The sequence below is a fragment of the Balaenoptera physalus genome (genome assembly GCF_965194825.1).
Source record: "Balaenoptera physalus genome assembly, chromosome: 9".
NCBI classification, from domain to species: Eukaryota; Metazoa; Chordata; class Mammalia; order Artiodactyla; family Balaenopteridae; genus Balaenoptera; species Balaenoptera physalus.
The window spans coordinates 16349501-16366938 of record NC_138888.1 but is presented as its reverse complement, the minus strand read 5'-3'; the positions used below and the strand labels follow the sequence as shown (position 1 = coordinate 16366938).

At 37.2% G+C, this 17438-nt stretch overlaps 1 protein-coding gene across 1 annotated transcript in view; it reads right to left on the bottom strand.

The window, feature by feature from the left end:
- KATNA1 (katanin catalytic subunit A1) overlaps positions 1-17438 on the bottom strand; it is a 36119-nt gene that overhangs the window by 10549 nt on the left and 8132 nt on the right. Inside the window, exons 4-6 of the mRNA XM_082474775.1 lie at positions 12480-12660; positions 2225-2346; positions 199-304 (exon numbers count right to left, since the gene is read on the bottom strand). Of these exons, the coding sequence (XP_082330901.1) occupies positions 199-304; positions 2225-2346; positions 12480-12660 (409 nt within the window). The remainder of the gene's footprint in view (positions 1-198; positions 305-2224; positions 2347-12479; positions 12661-17438) is intronic.

Here is a 17438-nt window from a genome sequence, read left to right as displayed (position 1 = left end):
CTGTACCTATTTCTTATTCTGGAAACCTTGCAGTAGCTCTTGGTCTAAACAAAGTTCTGAATAACACAACATAGTTTAAAATTTTCTTTACCTGCTCTACTTTCTCCTCCCACTTCCCCCAACACAGATAAATATTGGCTTTCTATAGCAATGCACTTGCCATTTGCTTTGATAATGCCGTTATAGTAATACACTTACTTTCCATGGTCTCCTAATGCCTTTGAAGAATTCTGGCATCCACATTGGTAACACCACAGCTTCCTTAAGCAACTTTTTAGCTTCTACTAAATCAGCAATATCATCCCTGAAAGAGAAGATATTTTATCAACAACCTTAGATCACATATTTAACTCTATGTAGTCATTCTTGAGAATCGCTGAAAGCACATGATCTGACGTTGCTGACCGAATGCTAAGCTTCTTCCTAGGCACTAGTGAACTAACACACTGTGACGAGGCCTGCCACACCAACCAGTATATAGAAAGAGCACAATCTGAATCTTCAATTCTTTTTTAATTTTTAAAAATATTTATTTATTTATTTGGCCGCATCAGGTCTTAGTTGCGGCACGTGGGATCTTCATTGCCGTGTGCGGGATCTTCAGTTGCAGCAGGCGGGATCCAGTTCCCGACCAGGGATCGTACTCGAGCCCCCTGCATTGGGAGCGCAGAGTCTTAGCCACTGGACCACCAGGGAAGTCCCTGAATCTTCAATTCTTGGGAGTAATGATTTTCAGCTTGGTGAATGAGAACACAGGTCTACAGGCCTACAATTTAAGTATTATTATGCCATCTCATTTTAAACTTCTGCTCTTAAAATGCTCATTCCATAAATTCCATGATTTAGAAACAATGAGCCCGTTAAAAAAACCCATAAAGAATAAAAAGGGCATAAAGCAGACACAGGTTGCGAAACTGCTGCTTTGCCCCCAACCCTATCAAGAGGTAGACACCAAGATTAAAGAGTATCATAGAGATTGCCGTGACGTCATCTCCAACCACTGGAACACTACTACTACTACAACAACCGGTACACGTGGCATGATAATATATTACGATATATGACATGATAATATGTTTTAAAATATCCCTCAAAACTATACCTAAAAATAATTAAAGTTTTAACAAAAAACATATAACAGAATGTACCTAACTTTGTGGGAAAGGGAGATTTATAACTCACTGTGATAAATTACAGTTCTTTGATTAGATATAATATTTATTTTTATTTTTTTAATTGAAGTATAGTTGATTTACAATGTTGTATTAGTTTCAGGTGTACAGCAGGGTGATTCAGTTAGACATACAACTATATATATATTTTTTAATTAATTTATTTTATTTATTTATTTCTTATTTATGGCTGTGTTGGGTCTTCGTTTCTGTGCGAGGGCTTTCTCCAGTTGTGGCAAGTGTGGGCCACTCTTCATCGCGGTGCGCGGGCCTCTCACTATCGCGGCCTCTCTTGTTGCGGAGCACAGGCTCCAGACGCGCAGGCTCAGTAACTGTGGCTCACGGGCCTAGTTGCTCCGCGGCATGTGGGATCTTCCCAGACCAGGGCTCGAACCCCATGTCCCCTGCATTGGCAGGCAGACTCTCAACCACTGCGCCACCAGGGAAGCCCTATATCTATTTTTTTTTTTTTCAGATTCTTTTCCCTTAGGTTATTCCAAAGGGATTCTTTTCCCTTTAGGTTATTACAAAATATTAAGTATAATTCCCTATGCTATACAGTAGGTCCTTGTTGGTTATCTATTTTATATATAGCAGTGTGTATATGTTAATCCCAAACTCCTAATCTACCCCTTAGATATAACAGTAACAAAGTTAAGAACCACTGCTCTAATAGGATATAAAAGCAACATATACTGTATAAACCTAAAGATAACAAGCAATACACGTGCATAAGAATGACTGCCATTTTACCACTGGGACATTACCATGTCCCAAAAAGAAGATGTAATTTCTGTGATCTTGTTCCCATTCTGTATGTAGAATTTTTAATTCAATAAAAATTTTATTATTATTTATTTTATTAAATTAAAAAATCTCAGACAAAAACTGGTACAGCCTGAACCAAAGTCAAGTTTTTCATTATGTGTCATGCTCACATTGTATGTCCTCAGGTTCTATCCTCAAGGACTGATCTTCAGTACATGCCCACATTTGTTCCATTTTCTGTTCCAAAAAGCAACATCCAATTATTTTGTTGTGATATAACTTACCATCGAACATTGGGATTCTGAGAAATTATATCTCTTTCCAAAGCTTCTACTAAGTCCTTATCGTATCCAGTACTATCAAATTTATTTGTCTCTGGTTCTGTAACTGCAGCAGGTGATTTGTTCTACACAAATAGAGAGAAAAAACAAGAGCTTTTGATTGACTCAAAAATTATATTTTGTTTCTATGAGTCAGAAACAAAGATTGGACTCAAGCGACATTTTTTAAAAAGCTAATGTAATAGTACAAGTAATAAGGACAGAATCAAAGACTATAAGTCATCCTACATCAACATCAGAGTTTCATACTGAATTTTTATTTTTACATAAAAAGTATGACAACGGTATTAAAGAAAAATAAAAATATTATGCATATGAACTGACAATAGTAAAAATTAATATCGAGATAAACTGTAGTCCCTAGTGAATATTAGATATGTATGGCATTTAACTCAAAGCTTTAGAAGAGATAAGGTTATAGACAGATGGTTTATTTAGCTAAGATTATGGGTCAATCTTTAACACGTACTCGGTCCCCACTGATGCTCCCAAAACATCCCTTTTCACTATTCCCACATCCCTCCAAAAGACACCTCAGTCCTTCAGAGAGATTTTCCCTCCCACCCTCTGTGATGACAGTCATTAGGGCCGCAAGCTGCACACTAAAGCACTCCAAGGCACACCAGCGAACTCACAGGGCACTGCGGGATTTTTCAGGTTTTTGAGGGAAGTACAAAAACACCTGTTTGAACATGGGGTGAACTACCAGCTCGAGGTAGTTCACAGTTTCTACGTTAAGACTGCTGCATTCCTTTCAATAATCCCATATTTTTTGTGAAGCTGGATTTTTGGCAGCTGCTGTGATAAAACATATACTGGGAAAAATCAATGTGGAAGAGGAATGACAGTGGAATGTCCACTATGACTCCAAGGTCTGAGAAACTGTACAGTGTCCAAAAGGTGTTGTTGGGACATAAACAGTTGTTTTAACCAAATTTCAAATGGATGGGTATTCTTTTTGTCCTAGAGGTGCTGTGAAAAAACTGCTGAGACAGTCGTGAATTTTATAAGCCAAGAAAATTTATGAAACTTTATATTGGTGTAAATAATCATTTACTTGGTCTTGTACTAGGATTGTTACCCCATCTCCAAAATTCATAACATTTTTTTGCCCATAACATGATGATTTCTTTGTCACTGGTGCTGTCTAAAGTCAGTACTAATGTCTAGACTTAACCAATATTTATGATATTCAAAGTCTTACAATAGATGACCAAATAAGTGCCTGTCTCACAATGTACATGTTTAGTATCCAATAGGAATATTAAAGATTCAAGGAAGGTGTTGTATAACCTTTAGAAGAGGAGGTTATCTTTTCTTCTAAGTATTTATGAAGTTGTTATTCATTCACAGATACTTACCAAGAATCTATTCTGTACGAGCAGCTGCGGGGGATAGAAAGAAGACACTGTTCCTGACTATTAGAAACTTAAACTGCAAGCCCAGGGAAACACAGATATAAGGCACTTTATATCAACAGTTCTCACCTTATTTTCTCCCATAGAACACAGTGCTGAGGGAATGTTTGCAGACAAAGCAAAACAAATTTCAGATAGGCAGAAAGGAGAAACAATTCTATAATAGGTCGGCCAAGGGGAGCTATGGAATTTCAAATTTTGACATTTCTAAGGGAAAATACTAACAACTACCAGGAGGTAAAAGAAAGCAGTAGAGAGGTTAAAAAGAATGTAGACTCCTTTTTGGTGCTCAAAATAAATTTGACATAAATTTGACAACTTCGACAAAATGGATCACTATTTGAAAAACACAAACCACCACAACTCAACTATTATGAAAAAGATCATTTAAACAGCCCTTCAACTTCTAGGGAAATTGAATTCATAATTTTAAAACTTCCAAAAAAGATATCCAAGCCCAGATGGTTTCACTGGAAAATTTTATCTGACATTTAAACAAGAACTACCAATTCTACACAATCTCTTCCAGAAGACAGAATGAACATTTTTCAATTCATTTTATGAAGCTACCATTACTGTGATACCAAAATCAAAGAGAGCTAAAAAAAAAAACAAAAAAATTATAGACCAATATCCCTCATAAATATAGATGCATAAATCCTTAACAAAATATTACCAAATAGAATTCAGTAAGATATAAAGAGAATTATATACCATGACCAAGTGAGGTTTATTCCAAGGATGCAAGGCTAGTTCAAAATTCAAACAATAAATAAATCAATATAATCCACATAATAACAGGCAAAGAAGGAAAACTACACAATCATGCAACAGATGCCAAAAAGCACGTGACAGAACTCAACATCCATTCAGGATAAAGGGGAATTTCTTCAACTTGGTAAGAAGCACACAAAAAAATTCTACAGCTAACATTATATTTAATGATGAAACACTGAATGCTTTTCCTACTAAGATCAGGATGTCCACTTTCATCACACTTATTCAACATAGTGCTAGAAGTTGTAGCCAGTGTAACAGAGCAAGAAAAGGACATATACACATACAAATCCAAAAGGAAGAAATAAAACTGTTCTATTTCAGATGGCATAATGTTTACCCAGAGAATTCCAAGGAATCTACAAAAATTCTCCTAGAATTAATAAATGACTTCAGCAAGGTGGCAGGATACTAAATATTCATAACAAGTCAATTTTATCATTAGGGAAATGCAAATCAAAACCTCAGTGAGATACTAGTTCACACCATTTGGATGGCTATTACAAAACTAAAACAAACTAACTAACAAAAAAAACCACACACAGAAAATAACAAGTGTTGGCAGGGACTTCCCTGGTGGGTTAAGAGTCTGCCTGCCAATGCAGGATACACGGATTCGATCCCTGGTCTGGGAAGATCCCACATGCCATGGGGCAACTGAGCCTGCGCTCTAGAGCCCACAAGCCACAACTACTGAGCCTGCGTGCCACAACTACTGAAGCCCACGCGCCTAGAGCCCATGCTCCGCAACAAGAGAAGCCACTGCAATGAGAAGCCCGCACACCACAACAAAGAGTAGCCCCTGCTCTCTGCAACTAGAGAAAGCCCGCGCACAGCAGCGAAGACCCAACGCAGCCATAAATAAATAAATTTATTTAAAAAAAAAAAGAAAATAACAAGTGTTGGCAAAGATTTGGAGAAATTGGAACCTTGTGCACTGTTAGTAGAAATGTAAAATGATGCAGCCACTGTGGAAAAGTTTGGTGATTCCTCAAAAAATTAAAAATAGAATTATACACAAATACTTCTGTATATGAATATATATATATATATATACACATATATATCTCCAAAAGACTTGAAAGCAGGGTCTTGAAGAGACATTTACATACCCATGACATAGAAGCATTATTTACAATAGCCAAAAGGTGGAAGCAACCAAAGTGTCCTTCGATGGATGACTGGATAAACAAAATATGGTATATACATGCACTGGAATATTAGCCTTAAAAAGGAATGAAATTCTGACACATGCTATCAAATGGATGAACCCTGAAGACATTATGCTAAGTAGAAAAAGCCAGTCACAAAAGAACAAATACTGTATGATTCCACTCATATGAGGTACTTAGAGGAATCAAACTCATAGAGACAGAAAGTAGAATAGTGGTTGCCAGGGGCTGTGGGCAGGGGGAAGGAACAGGGAATGTGATATTATGATTTATAATGAGAAATACATACTTAGTTTTAGTCTTATTCCTGGCATATAACCCCTAAAACCCTTATGACTTCCTAACTGATAAGAGCAATGGAAGCATCTTTTGTTACAATATTCAGTTTTTGTTCCTAGCTCCTGAAATAGATCCAGAGCAGTAAAGGTAAAGAGGTGTTTTTTGTTATTCATAACAAGCCCCTTCAACTCAACCTGAGTTTACGTTAATGAGGTGATTTTTGGAAAGCCCCTAGTTAATCACAGGATGGGGACTGTTGCCAGGGGAACCAAACTTGTGATTAGAGGGCTGGAACTTACAGTGCTACCACACAACCTCTGGGGAGAAAGAGAGGTTGGAGGGTCAATGAATCACCAATGGCCAATGATTTAATCAATCATACCCACGTAATGAAGCCTCCACAAAAGCCCAAAAGGATAGGGTTTGGTGAACATGCGGAGGTGCTAGGAGGGTGGCGTGTCTGGAGAAGGCAAGGAAGCTCTGCGTCCCTTCCCACATACCTTGCCCTGGGCTTCTCTTCCATCTAGCTGTTGCTGAATTGCATCCTTTGTAATAAACTGGTAATCTAGTAAGAAAACTGTTTTCCTGAGTTCTGTGAGCTGCTCTAGCAAATTATCAAACCCAAGGGGGGAGTTTTGGTAACCTCTGATTTATACCAGTTGGTCAGAAGCACAGGTGACAAGCTGGACTTGCAACTGGCATGTGATGTGGGGGCACCCTGTGCAACTGAACTCTTAACCTGTGGATCTGATGCCAGTTGAGTTACACTGTAGGACACACAACTGGTGTCAAAGAACTGCTTGATGTGGAAAAAAATTCCTACACATTTGGAGTACAGAAATGTTTTGTAAGTAGCAAGCAGAAAGAAAAACAGAGTTTTCCTTATCAGGGAGTTATTGTTTAACGGGCACAGAGTTTCAGTTTTGCAAAATTAAAAACGTTCTGTGGATGTATGGTGGTGATAGTTCCACAACAATGTGAATGTACTCAATTGCACTTTAAGAACTGCATACTTAAAGATGGCTAAAATGGTAAATTTTACGTTATACATATTTAAACCACAATTTAAAAAAATTTTTTAAGTCACTTGTATTTCTATATACTAGCAATAAATATGTGGATACTGAAATAAAAAATACAATACCACTTATACAATCACTTAGAAAAGTGAAATACTTAGGTTTAAAATCTAACAAAATATATGCAAGAGCTGTATGCTGAAAACTACACAATGCTGATGAAAGAAATCAAAGACCTAAAGGAGATAACATGTTCATGGAATGGAACACTCAATGTAACAAAGATCTCAATTTCCCCCAAACTGATACATAGGTTTAACATAATTCCTATCAAAATATCAGCAAGATTCTTTGTAGATGTAGAAAAGCTGCTTCCAAAATTTACATGAAAAAAAGGAACTAGAACAGCTAAAATAACTTTGAAAAGGAAGAATAAAATGGGATGAATTAGTCTACCCAATTTCAAGCTTACTATATATATAACACAGTATATAACTATAGTAACCAAGACTGTGTGGAGTATTGGTTGAGAGACAGATACATATATCAATGAAACTTAATAGAGAGCCCATAAACAGACCCACACAAATATGCCCAAATAATTTTTGAGCAAGGTGTAAAAAATTTATTTTACTGAAGTATATTTACAATGTTGTATTAATTTCTGCTGTACAGTACAGTGACTCAGTTATATATATATATACACATTCTTTTTCATATTTTTTCCCTATAGTTTATCACAGGATATTGAATGTAGTTCCCTGTGCTATAACAAATCCTTTTCAACAAATGGTGCTGGAGCAATTGAACATGCATAGGCAAAAAATGAACCTTGACCTAAGTCTCACACGTTACACGAACATCAACTCAAAATAGATCATGGACTTAGATGTAAAACATAAAATTATAAAACTTTTAAGAAAAAAATAAAAAAATTTTGGGATCTAGGGCTAGGCAAAGAATTACAAACTTGACACCAAAAGCGTAACTTATAAAAGGAAATGTTGGACTTTATCAAAATTAAAATCTTTTGCCTTGTGAAAGATCCTGCTAAAACAATGAAAAGACAAGCTACACACTTAAAGAAAATATCTGCAAAATACATAACTGACAAAGGACTAGTCTCTAGACTATATAAAGAACTCTCAAAACTCAAGACTAAAAAAAAATTCATTTGCATAATGGGTAATAGACTTGAGAGACATTTCACTGAAGACACTTGTTTCTGTGCTCTTATTTCCTTTTCTTTAGTCATTTGTACAGCTACTATTTAGAGGAACAGACCAACTCAACATTGAAAGATTGTTAGGATACATTCATAATCGAAAAGAACAGGCTACTTTATGATTCCGGTTACAGTAAAAAAAAAAAAAAAAAAATCACGCAATAGAGAAGGATTAAAAACATATACCATGAGATTAACAGAACTCTGGGTGGGTAAGAATGTGAGTCTGAGTTTTTTTTTTTTTCACTTGCTCTATTTTCTGATTTTCTAAGTGAATGGGTAACAAAAGGTTTTAAATAGGAAAAAAAAAAATCTATTCATTCTTTATGACTTCATGGCTTTATCTCTTCCATGAAGCTTTCTAACTACTACCTTCTCCTTCTAAGAATTCTGCTATTTTTAGTCACTAGCTACTACCAGTTTAGCATCTAATTGTTCTATAATTGTTTGAAATATATTATTCTGATCTCCCCAAATGTAACTTTCTCAACACTGGGCATATATTACCAACAAAGACACACTGGCTGATTTGGGAAGAAAATCTATTCTATACACTTGTTCTTTGGCTGTCAAGTCCTGAGGATTTTAGCACGTAAGTCATGTCTACACTCAGCAAAGACACAGATAAGATCTCCTCTTAATGTAGCTGATTTTATGTTTATTTATTATACTTTGTCCTTTTGCCCTATTCTTGAAACAGTAGAGAATCAAAGGGTGATGGAAACACTGTATGTTTTAAACTGAAGGCTAACATACTTCCATTGGTAAATAAGAACTTTTTTTTCAAGTGAGCCTCCTTCTGGGGAATTTATTTTTATTCTACTTTTAACCTAATAATTCTACCTTTGCATTTAGATAAATTAAAGAGCATTTTCAATGTAGTCATCAACCTCTAAGATATTTCATTAAAATTTAAAAAAATGCAATGGTGAAACTGTTTAAGTCAATAGCATATATAACAAAAATCTCAGTTACCTGGAATGTTTGGGAAACAATAGCTAACATTTATTAAGCACACATTAGGTAGAAAAAAAAGTTATCTTGGGGCTTCCCTGGTGGCGCAGTGGTTAAGAATCCGCCTGCCAATGCAGCTGACACGGGTTCGAGCCCTGGTCCGGGAAGATCCCACATGCCGCAGAGCAACTAAGCGCATGTGCCACAACTACTGAGGTTGTGCTCTAGAGCCTGTGAGACACAACTACTGAAGCCTGCGTGCCTAGAGCCCGTGCTCCACAACAAGAGAAGCCACCGCAATGAGGAAGCCTGCACACCACAACGAAGAGCAGTCCCCGCTCGACGCCAACTAGAGACAGCCCGCGTGCAGCAATGAAGACCCAACACAGCCCAAAATAAATAAATAAAATAAATTTTTAAAAAAAGTTATTTTATTTATCCTACAAAAACTCTATAAGACAGGTGCTAAAGTAATTTTACATATGAGGGGATAAAATTTAGAAAGACCAAGTAGCTTATGGTAATACATCCAGAAACAGCAGGGATGGCGCTTAAATACAAGTCTACCTGATTCCAAAGCCCATACTCTTAATCACTATGCTATATTTTTGAAAAGCTTTATATCTTCCTGTTTTAACAAGCAAATCATATTAATTCAATTTAATTTATCTTGGACAACTGATTTGCTGATTATAGTACCTCAGGTTCTACACATCAATTCTCAGGGTATAAAAGTACAGATACAACATGAAAAAGGTATAGGACATTGAGCTCTACAAACCACAGATGGTTAAAAGGCTTACAACCCAAACCCTAGATGATAGGCGAGGGCAACCCTGGTATTGATAATACTGCATGAGGCCAGAGGCATTAGCCACCTTCCCCATACCCTTCCTTGTTTCAGGAACTACGATAGAACTGCTGTTGCTGAAAGTACAGAAATACGGGACTACAGAACGATGGTGAGAGGGACTCAAGGGAACTGACTATCCAGAAGTACAATGGCAAATGACCTCCAGAAACGGGGAGGACGGGGAATAAAGGTGATGACACAAAATCAAGAGCTAAATGCACATGTGTATCTATATCGACAAGGAAGGTTATATTTAAAGGTGTGGCTTGGCTGGTTACTGGATGAGGTTCTCAAGCAGAATTACAAAGTTAGACTGCAAATTTAGGAAAAAGATCTTGAAGTACGGGCTGATATGATGTTTTGAAAAGGACTGAATGGGCAGCACTGGGGGCTTTACATTTGCTATAACCCAGTTTTCACTCTGCCCAGGTGGTGTGGAGGGGTCCTTTTGGTACAACAAGCCAACAAGTGAGCCTGTACTTTACCATTTCATAGACTAGGTATGTGCCTGGGGCAAGGGACTGGGGAGGTGGAAGTAGAGAGGACAGAAACTAGGTTCTCAGAGTCCCATATGCTTCTTACTACAAGAGAGCACAGGCCCTCAAATGTTAATTGGTACTGAGATATTGGTTTATAAGTCTCATTCCTCACTAACAGGAACCAGGGTTTCCTGGAGAAATGGGGTAAATACACGAAGAGCCTGGAACATCCTATTTTGCCAGAAAATGAGGAAATGCTCAGAGAATGGTGAGTACGTGTCAAAAAGACTTAAGATCCAGCTTCAAGGGTCTCCCACTCCTCAAATCTTGGACAATTTAGGCATCAAAAAGATAGTAATAGATTTTAATTCACTGAATAAGAGTCCACCAGTCCATACTGATAAAATTAAATAAAGGGGAAGAGATAGAGCTTTTTCTTACAGTTCAATGTCAAGTAATTAATGTAGAAGAGATAATAGCATTAGAAAATGATTTTTCAATTATCAGAGGAATAACTGCTTCAGGCAAGAATCACTGGATGCTAAAGCAAGTAACTGAAACTTTAATGAGAAATACGATATTTATATAACCTCAAAGTATCTCCCCACAAACTACTATAAAGGGAAAAAGAGTAACTGTATAGTGGAGAGACTTGGCAGACACCACCCTAACCAAGTGATCCAATGTATCACAAGTAATAGAACAAATAAACATGTTGTGCCTCCTTATATGACACACTGAGAAGAACAAAACTTCACTTCAGTGGTATTCCTGCCAAAAATGCACAACCTTAAATCTAATCATGAGGAAACATCAGGCAAATCCAAACTGAGGAACATTCTACAAAATAACTCTTAAAAAAGTCAGGCCAAAAAAGATAAAGGCAGAGGAAATGTTCACATTAAAAGAGACTAAAGAGGGCTTCCCTGGTGGCACAGTGGTTAAGAATCCGCCTGCCAATGCAGGGGACATGGTTTGAGCCCTGGTCCGGGAAGATCCCATGTGCTGCCGAGCAACTAAGCCTGTGCGTCACAACTACTGAGCCTGCGCTCTAGAGCCCGCGGGCCACAACTATTGAGCCCGCATGCCACAACTACTGAGCCTGTGCCTAGAGCCCGTGCTCCGCAACAAGAGAAGCCACCGCAATGAGAAGCCCACGCACTGCAACGAAGAGTAGCCCCTGCTCACTGTAACTAGAGAAAACCCGCATGCAACGACAAAGACCCAATGCAGCCAAAAAGAAATAAAATAAATAAATTAAAAAAAATACAAAAATAAAAAATAAAAGAGACTAAAGAAACATGACAACCAAATGCAATGTATGCTTCTATATTAGGTCCTGGCATGGGGAGGGGGGTGGGGGGGGAAAGCTATAAATGACATTATTGGAATAACTGGCAAAAATTTATAAAGGTCTGTGTTTTAGATAACAGTACTGTATCAATGTAAAATTTATGATTTTTGATCACTACATTGTTTTTATGTGAAGCCATGTCCTAGTATTTAGGAAATTCACTCTAAAATATCTAAGGGTAAAAGGGCATGACTTCTGCAACTTACTCTCAGTGCTTCAGGAAAAATAAAATATATACAGAGAGTAAATGATAAAGCAAAAGGGACATAATATTAATAACTAGTAAAACTGGGTAAAGAATATATGGAAGTTCTTTTTTATTTCTTTCATTTATTTTTTTATACAGCAGGTTCTTATTAGTCATCCATTTTATACACATCAGTGTATACATGTCAATCCCAATCTCCCAATTCATCACACTGGAAGTTCTTTATACCATTCTTGTAACTTGTTTGCAAGTATGAAATTATATCAAGATAGAAAATTACAAAAAACAACCAAAAATATCTGTTGAATAGTGAGTAGGAAAAATCCTAGCCTAGGTGGGGTGTGACTATGGTTTTATTAGAGTAGCAGATTTAATTACTAAAAATTATTAAAATTTGTACAGTCTTCATTTTTAAGGTTAATAAATAACTTTTTCACTTATGAAAATCAGTAACATTTACCTTTTCCTCTCTTCCTTTATTCTGTTCTTTCTTTTCCCGACAACGAACAGCTTTCCCTCTGTCATTGTGAAGACTGTGTGCGGACGGACGGTGAACTCTGACAGTTGTACCTGGACGGTTACTCTGTGGTTTAGGGTCACTGTACTGAGACGACTGGCGTTTTCTAGGTCCTGGTGAGGGTCTAATCAAACACAAGATCATGAAAATCATAATCAACTCTTGGAGTTGGTCCACATATAGATGAACACACATAGTGTGTAAGTTAGTTTATGAACTAAAGAAGCAAAGGCAACAACTGAACACAAGATAGAACTGAATAAACTTGAGGTCACTGAAATCTAAGGTCTAGCATTTAAACCGGACATAGCTGTCTGTGGTGCAGTATGGTTATATGGTAGAAATAATAGAAGTCAAGTGAGCATCACCTCTCTTTTAAAAGGAAATAGCTATTGTATATCAAGGATAGATGAAAAATTAGTCTGATTCTTGGAAACTGAAGAGAGAACAATAATCAGAGAAGGGAGTTTTATCGAAAGAGCAAGAACAAAGCACAGGTGTAGAATTCACATTTATGTACTGATATATGCGCGATTTGGTACCATTTTATTTAGAATGTATCACAGTTCTGTTTTAATTAATAAAATTTAATCATTTTCCCATTTAAAAAAAGCTGACATAAGCACTGGCTATGGACAGTTCCCAGAACTCACGCATGGTGCTTCACCTTTATGGAGGTCACTTCATCTTTGTTTCTGCGGCAGGGTTTAGACCTCTCAAATATCTATTAGGCTCCTACTACACTTCTAGACTTGGTTGGGGCCAGTAAAATAAGCAATAAAAAAGGCAGGGGAGTCCTATCCTCAAATATCTCAAATATAGTTAAGAAAGAAGAAGATACATAAGACTAGGCAAGTATACTAGCAAGTGTGAAAGAGATCTAGTACTGTGGCAGTGGGAATGGCCTCCTGAAGACAAAGTAAATTGGACCTGGAAACACAGAAGTTGACCTAAACAAGATGGTACAATTGCAGACAAGAAAATCAGTGAAGAAAAGCAAAGAAAGCAAGATGAGCTTAATCTATGTAAAGGTTATAAAGATACTAACTGTAAAGACAATGGTAAACATTAAAACATGATACTGAACAGATAAGGTGGTTCAGTAAGTAGATCTAAATACTGCCAGTTCAAGAGGCTTGGTTTTCAGCTGACTGCCACCGAAAAGGTTTTAGAAAGATCAGTCTAATAATAAATCAGATACACTGATGAAGGAAACACAAAAAGCAGGGAGATGTTATCAAGGCATGAGATGAGGGCCTAGCTCAAGGAGCAACGATAAAAATCTAAGAGACACTATGAAAAAAGATACTCCTAGATGTGAAAGGTTGAGAATGAGAATTTGGGAGGATGATAACACCAAACCAATATATCTGTGAAAGGAATGATGAGGGTTCAATTTTGGATTTAGAAACTTGGATAGCCAAGTAGGGATACTGCTTTAAAATATATATTTATTTTTCCTCTTAAGAAAAATAATATAAAATAGACACTGAATTATAATAAAGTATAAAGAATTTGAAAAAGTCACCTTAACCCCACTATCCAGAGTTAACCACTTAACATATTAGTTTATTTTCTTATGGTTGCCTTTCATTTAAACAAAATTGGGACCATTATATACACATATGCTCATATTTTTCTCTACTCATTATATCACGAGGCATTGCCGGTATTCGTTCCTCTATCATCACCTCATAAATGACTTTTAATGGCTAGCTGGCAGTCAGTCACATAAAATGTGTCACACTTTATCCACTTTTTTTTTTTTTTTTTTTGGCCGCACCTTGTGGCTTGCACAATCTTAGTTCCCTGACCAGGGATGGAACCCATGCTCCCTGCAGTGGAAGCATGGAGTCCTAACCACTGGACCGCCAGGGAGGTCCCTTTATCCATTTCTTACTGCTATTCATTCATCCGAAAAATAATTTACTGAACTACTGACAGGCACTACTCTGCATTTAAGGTAAAAAAAATTTTTAAATAACTTTAATAAAAGCCTTTACTCTCACAGGCTCACATTCAAGTGTGTGTGTGGGCAGAGGGGGTTTCAATGAAGAAATAAACAGTACATCAGATGATGCTAAATGCTATCTAAGAAAATAAAGAATGGTAGGGTCTACGGAATAATATAGGTAGGGTGATCAGAGACGGCCTTTCTGAGGTGACATTTAAGTAAAGACCTGAAAGAAATGAGAGAACAAGCCATCAAACATGTGAGTTGAAGGAAAGGCAAGTGCAGAGAACTGAAGCACTTGTGTTTGACTTGTTCAAGAAGGCAGAGGGACAGAACTGTAAGAACTTAGGTCACAGAGGTAGCAGGGAACCAGATCTCACAGGGTGGCACTGAGGGACATACTGAAAACTTTGGGTTTTATTCAGTGAGATGAGAAGATGTTTGAGGGACATCAGCTGACTTTTAAAAGACATTTTAAAAGAATCATACCAAAAAGTTTTATTCTATTTCTAATCTTTCCTCTAAAAGGCTTCAATGAACTCCTGTACAAACATATTTGTGCACAGCACTAGAAGAATGCTGGATCAGTTAAATCTGTTCTTCAAATGGGATTAAAATTTAGGCGATGTCAAGGTTAGAATCACCACCAGAGTTGAAAGAATAAGCTCTCTTAAGCATGAGTACAAATTAAGACCAACAGAAAAATAAAGAGTTTTGAGGGATATTCAGTTGAGGAAGCAAGTAAAATAAATTACAGGAAGAAATAGAAAGATGCAGCAAATAAAGTCAAAGAGGAGAACTTTGTAGTTAATAGTAATCCAGGGCATTTAAAATCATAGACAGAAAAAAATATTGAAGAAAAGCCAGAAGCAATAAGGAGGGACACTAGGGTTCATCATCATAGACTTTTCAAGAGGAAAGACTCATTTAACTCAACTTTCCATTACCCCTAAGAGAGAACCCTCCTGCCTCCACATATTAGATTGTGGCAAACAAACAGTTCATTAAATTTGAAATCAACTGAATAATCACTGGGCACATCTATTCATTGGAAAGTTCTTACCAGTAATTGATAAAGGAGTTACAGGGCTGTTATAGACTGAATGTTTGTACCCCTCCAAAATTCATTATGTTGAATTCCTAAACCCCAATGTGATCGTTTGAAGTAAGGGAGTAATTAAAGTTAAATAAGAGTAAAAGGGTGGGGTCTATCTCAGAATTAGTGTCCTTATGAAGAGACACCAGAAAGCTTGCTGCCCCCTCTGCCATGGGAGGACACAGAGAAGACGAAGTCGTCTGCTCAGGAAGAGTCCTCACCAGGAACCAAACTGGCTGGCACCTTAGTCTTGCCCTTGCTGGCCTTCAGAACTGCGAGAAATGAGTTCCTGTTGCTTAAGCCACCCAGTCTGTGGTATTTTGTTATGGCAGCCAGAGTAGACTAATACAAGGGCCAAATGATGATTCTCCAGAAGGAGGAAAAAAAAAGAAAGTAGGAGTAAGACATATTCATAGGTAAAATAAAAAACACAACTTGACTCATCTATTATTAGTTCTACTTTTGAAATTAAGAAAAAGTAATCATAAATGTGGAAAAATATTCATTTTATTTATAACAACAAAAAAGGGGAGGACTTCCCTGGTGGCGCAGTGGTTAAGAATCTGCCTGCCAACGCAGGGGACACAGGTTAGATCCCTGGTCTGGGAAGATCCCACATGCCACGGAACAACTAGGCCTGTGAGCCACAACTACTGAGCCTGCGCTCTAGAGCCTGAGAGCCACAACTACTGAGCCCGCATGTCCTAGGGCCCGTGCTCCACAACAACAGAAGCCACCGCAATGAGAAGCCCACACATCGCAACGAGGAGTAGCCCCCGCTCGCCGCAACTAGAGAAAGCCTGTGTGCAGCAATGAAGACCCAACGTGGCCAAAAATAAATAAAATTTAAAAAAAAAAGAGGAAACAATGAATAAGAGCATGGTTAACTATGTAGGTTATATCCCTCAAAAGACTAGCAAACAACCCTTTAAAAGCAGCAGAGAATAAGGTCTAAGATGGCTTATAAATTATCAACGTTTACAATATAAAGAGCAAATTACTTAACCTATCTAAGCTTAAGTGTCCTTATCAGAAATTGGGGCTAAAAGTTTAGTACCTACCTTCTAAGACTGTTTTGCATGTATTACATGTATAGCAATTAACACGGTATTTGGTAAGTGTATGATAATTGTTGTCTACTTTTAGGATTTTTAAGAAAAACAGGGTACAAGGTTCTATATTATGGATATAGCACAACTACAACTATGAAAATAAACAATGCATAAAAGGCTAGAAGTTGCACTAGGATGACTCTAGGATTTCCCCCCTACTTTTATGCATTTTCCTACTTGTCTTTAATGAGCCTATTGCTGTACTTTTTTTTTTATTTTTAGTGAATTCTAAAATAAAACAGAAAATATACATAAAAGTACTTTGAGTAAGGGTAAAATTTAGTAAATATTCAGAAGGTATCAGAGTCAATAATAGAACATTAGTACTTTTATCTGGAGCTGAAGAAAATCAAAGTGGCTAAGAAACAATCAATACCCATCAGTTAATTTTAAACTGGAGGGGGAACACTTTGGTATGGTACTTCTCGAAGTGTGATCCATTGACCACCTGTATCAGAATCACCTGAAGACTTCTGGGCTCCACCTGCTATTACACCAGATTCTCTGGGAGTGAAGCCCCGGAATCCACATTCTGAATGAGTATCCCAGGAGATCTTTATGTATGCTAGAGTTTGGGAATGACTGGTATGGCAGAGTGCCAGCTTTGTAATCAAACATATCTGGGTTCGAATCCTAGCTCCACCAGTTATTACCTTTGTGATAATGGGAAAAAGTTACTTAACTTCCCTCTACCTCAGCTATCTTACCTGAAACACAGAGAAAATATGACTTATTTGGAA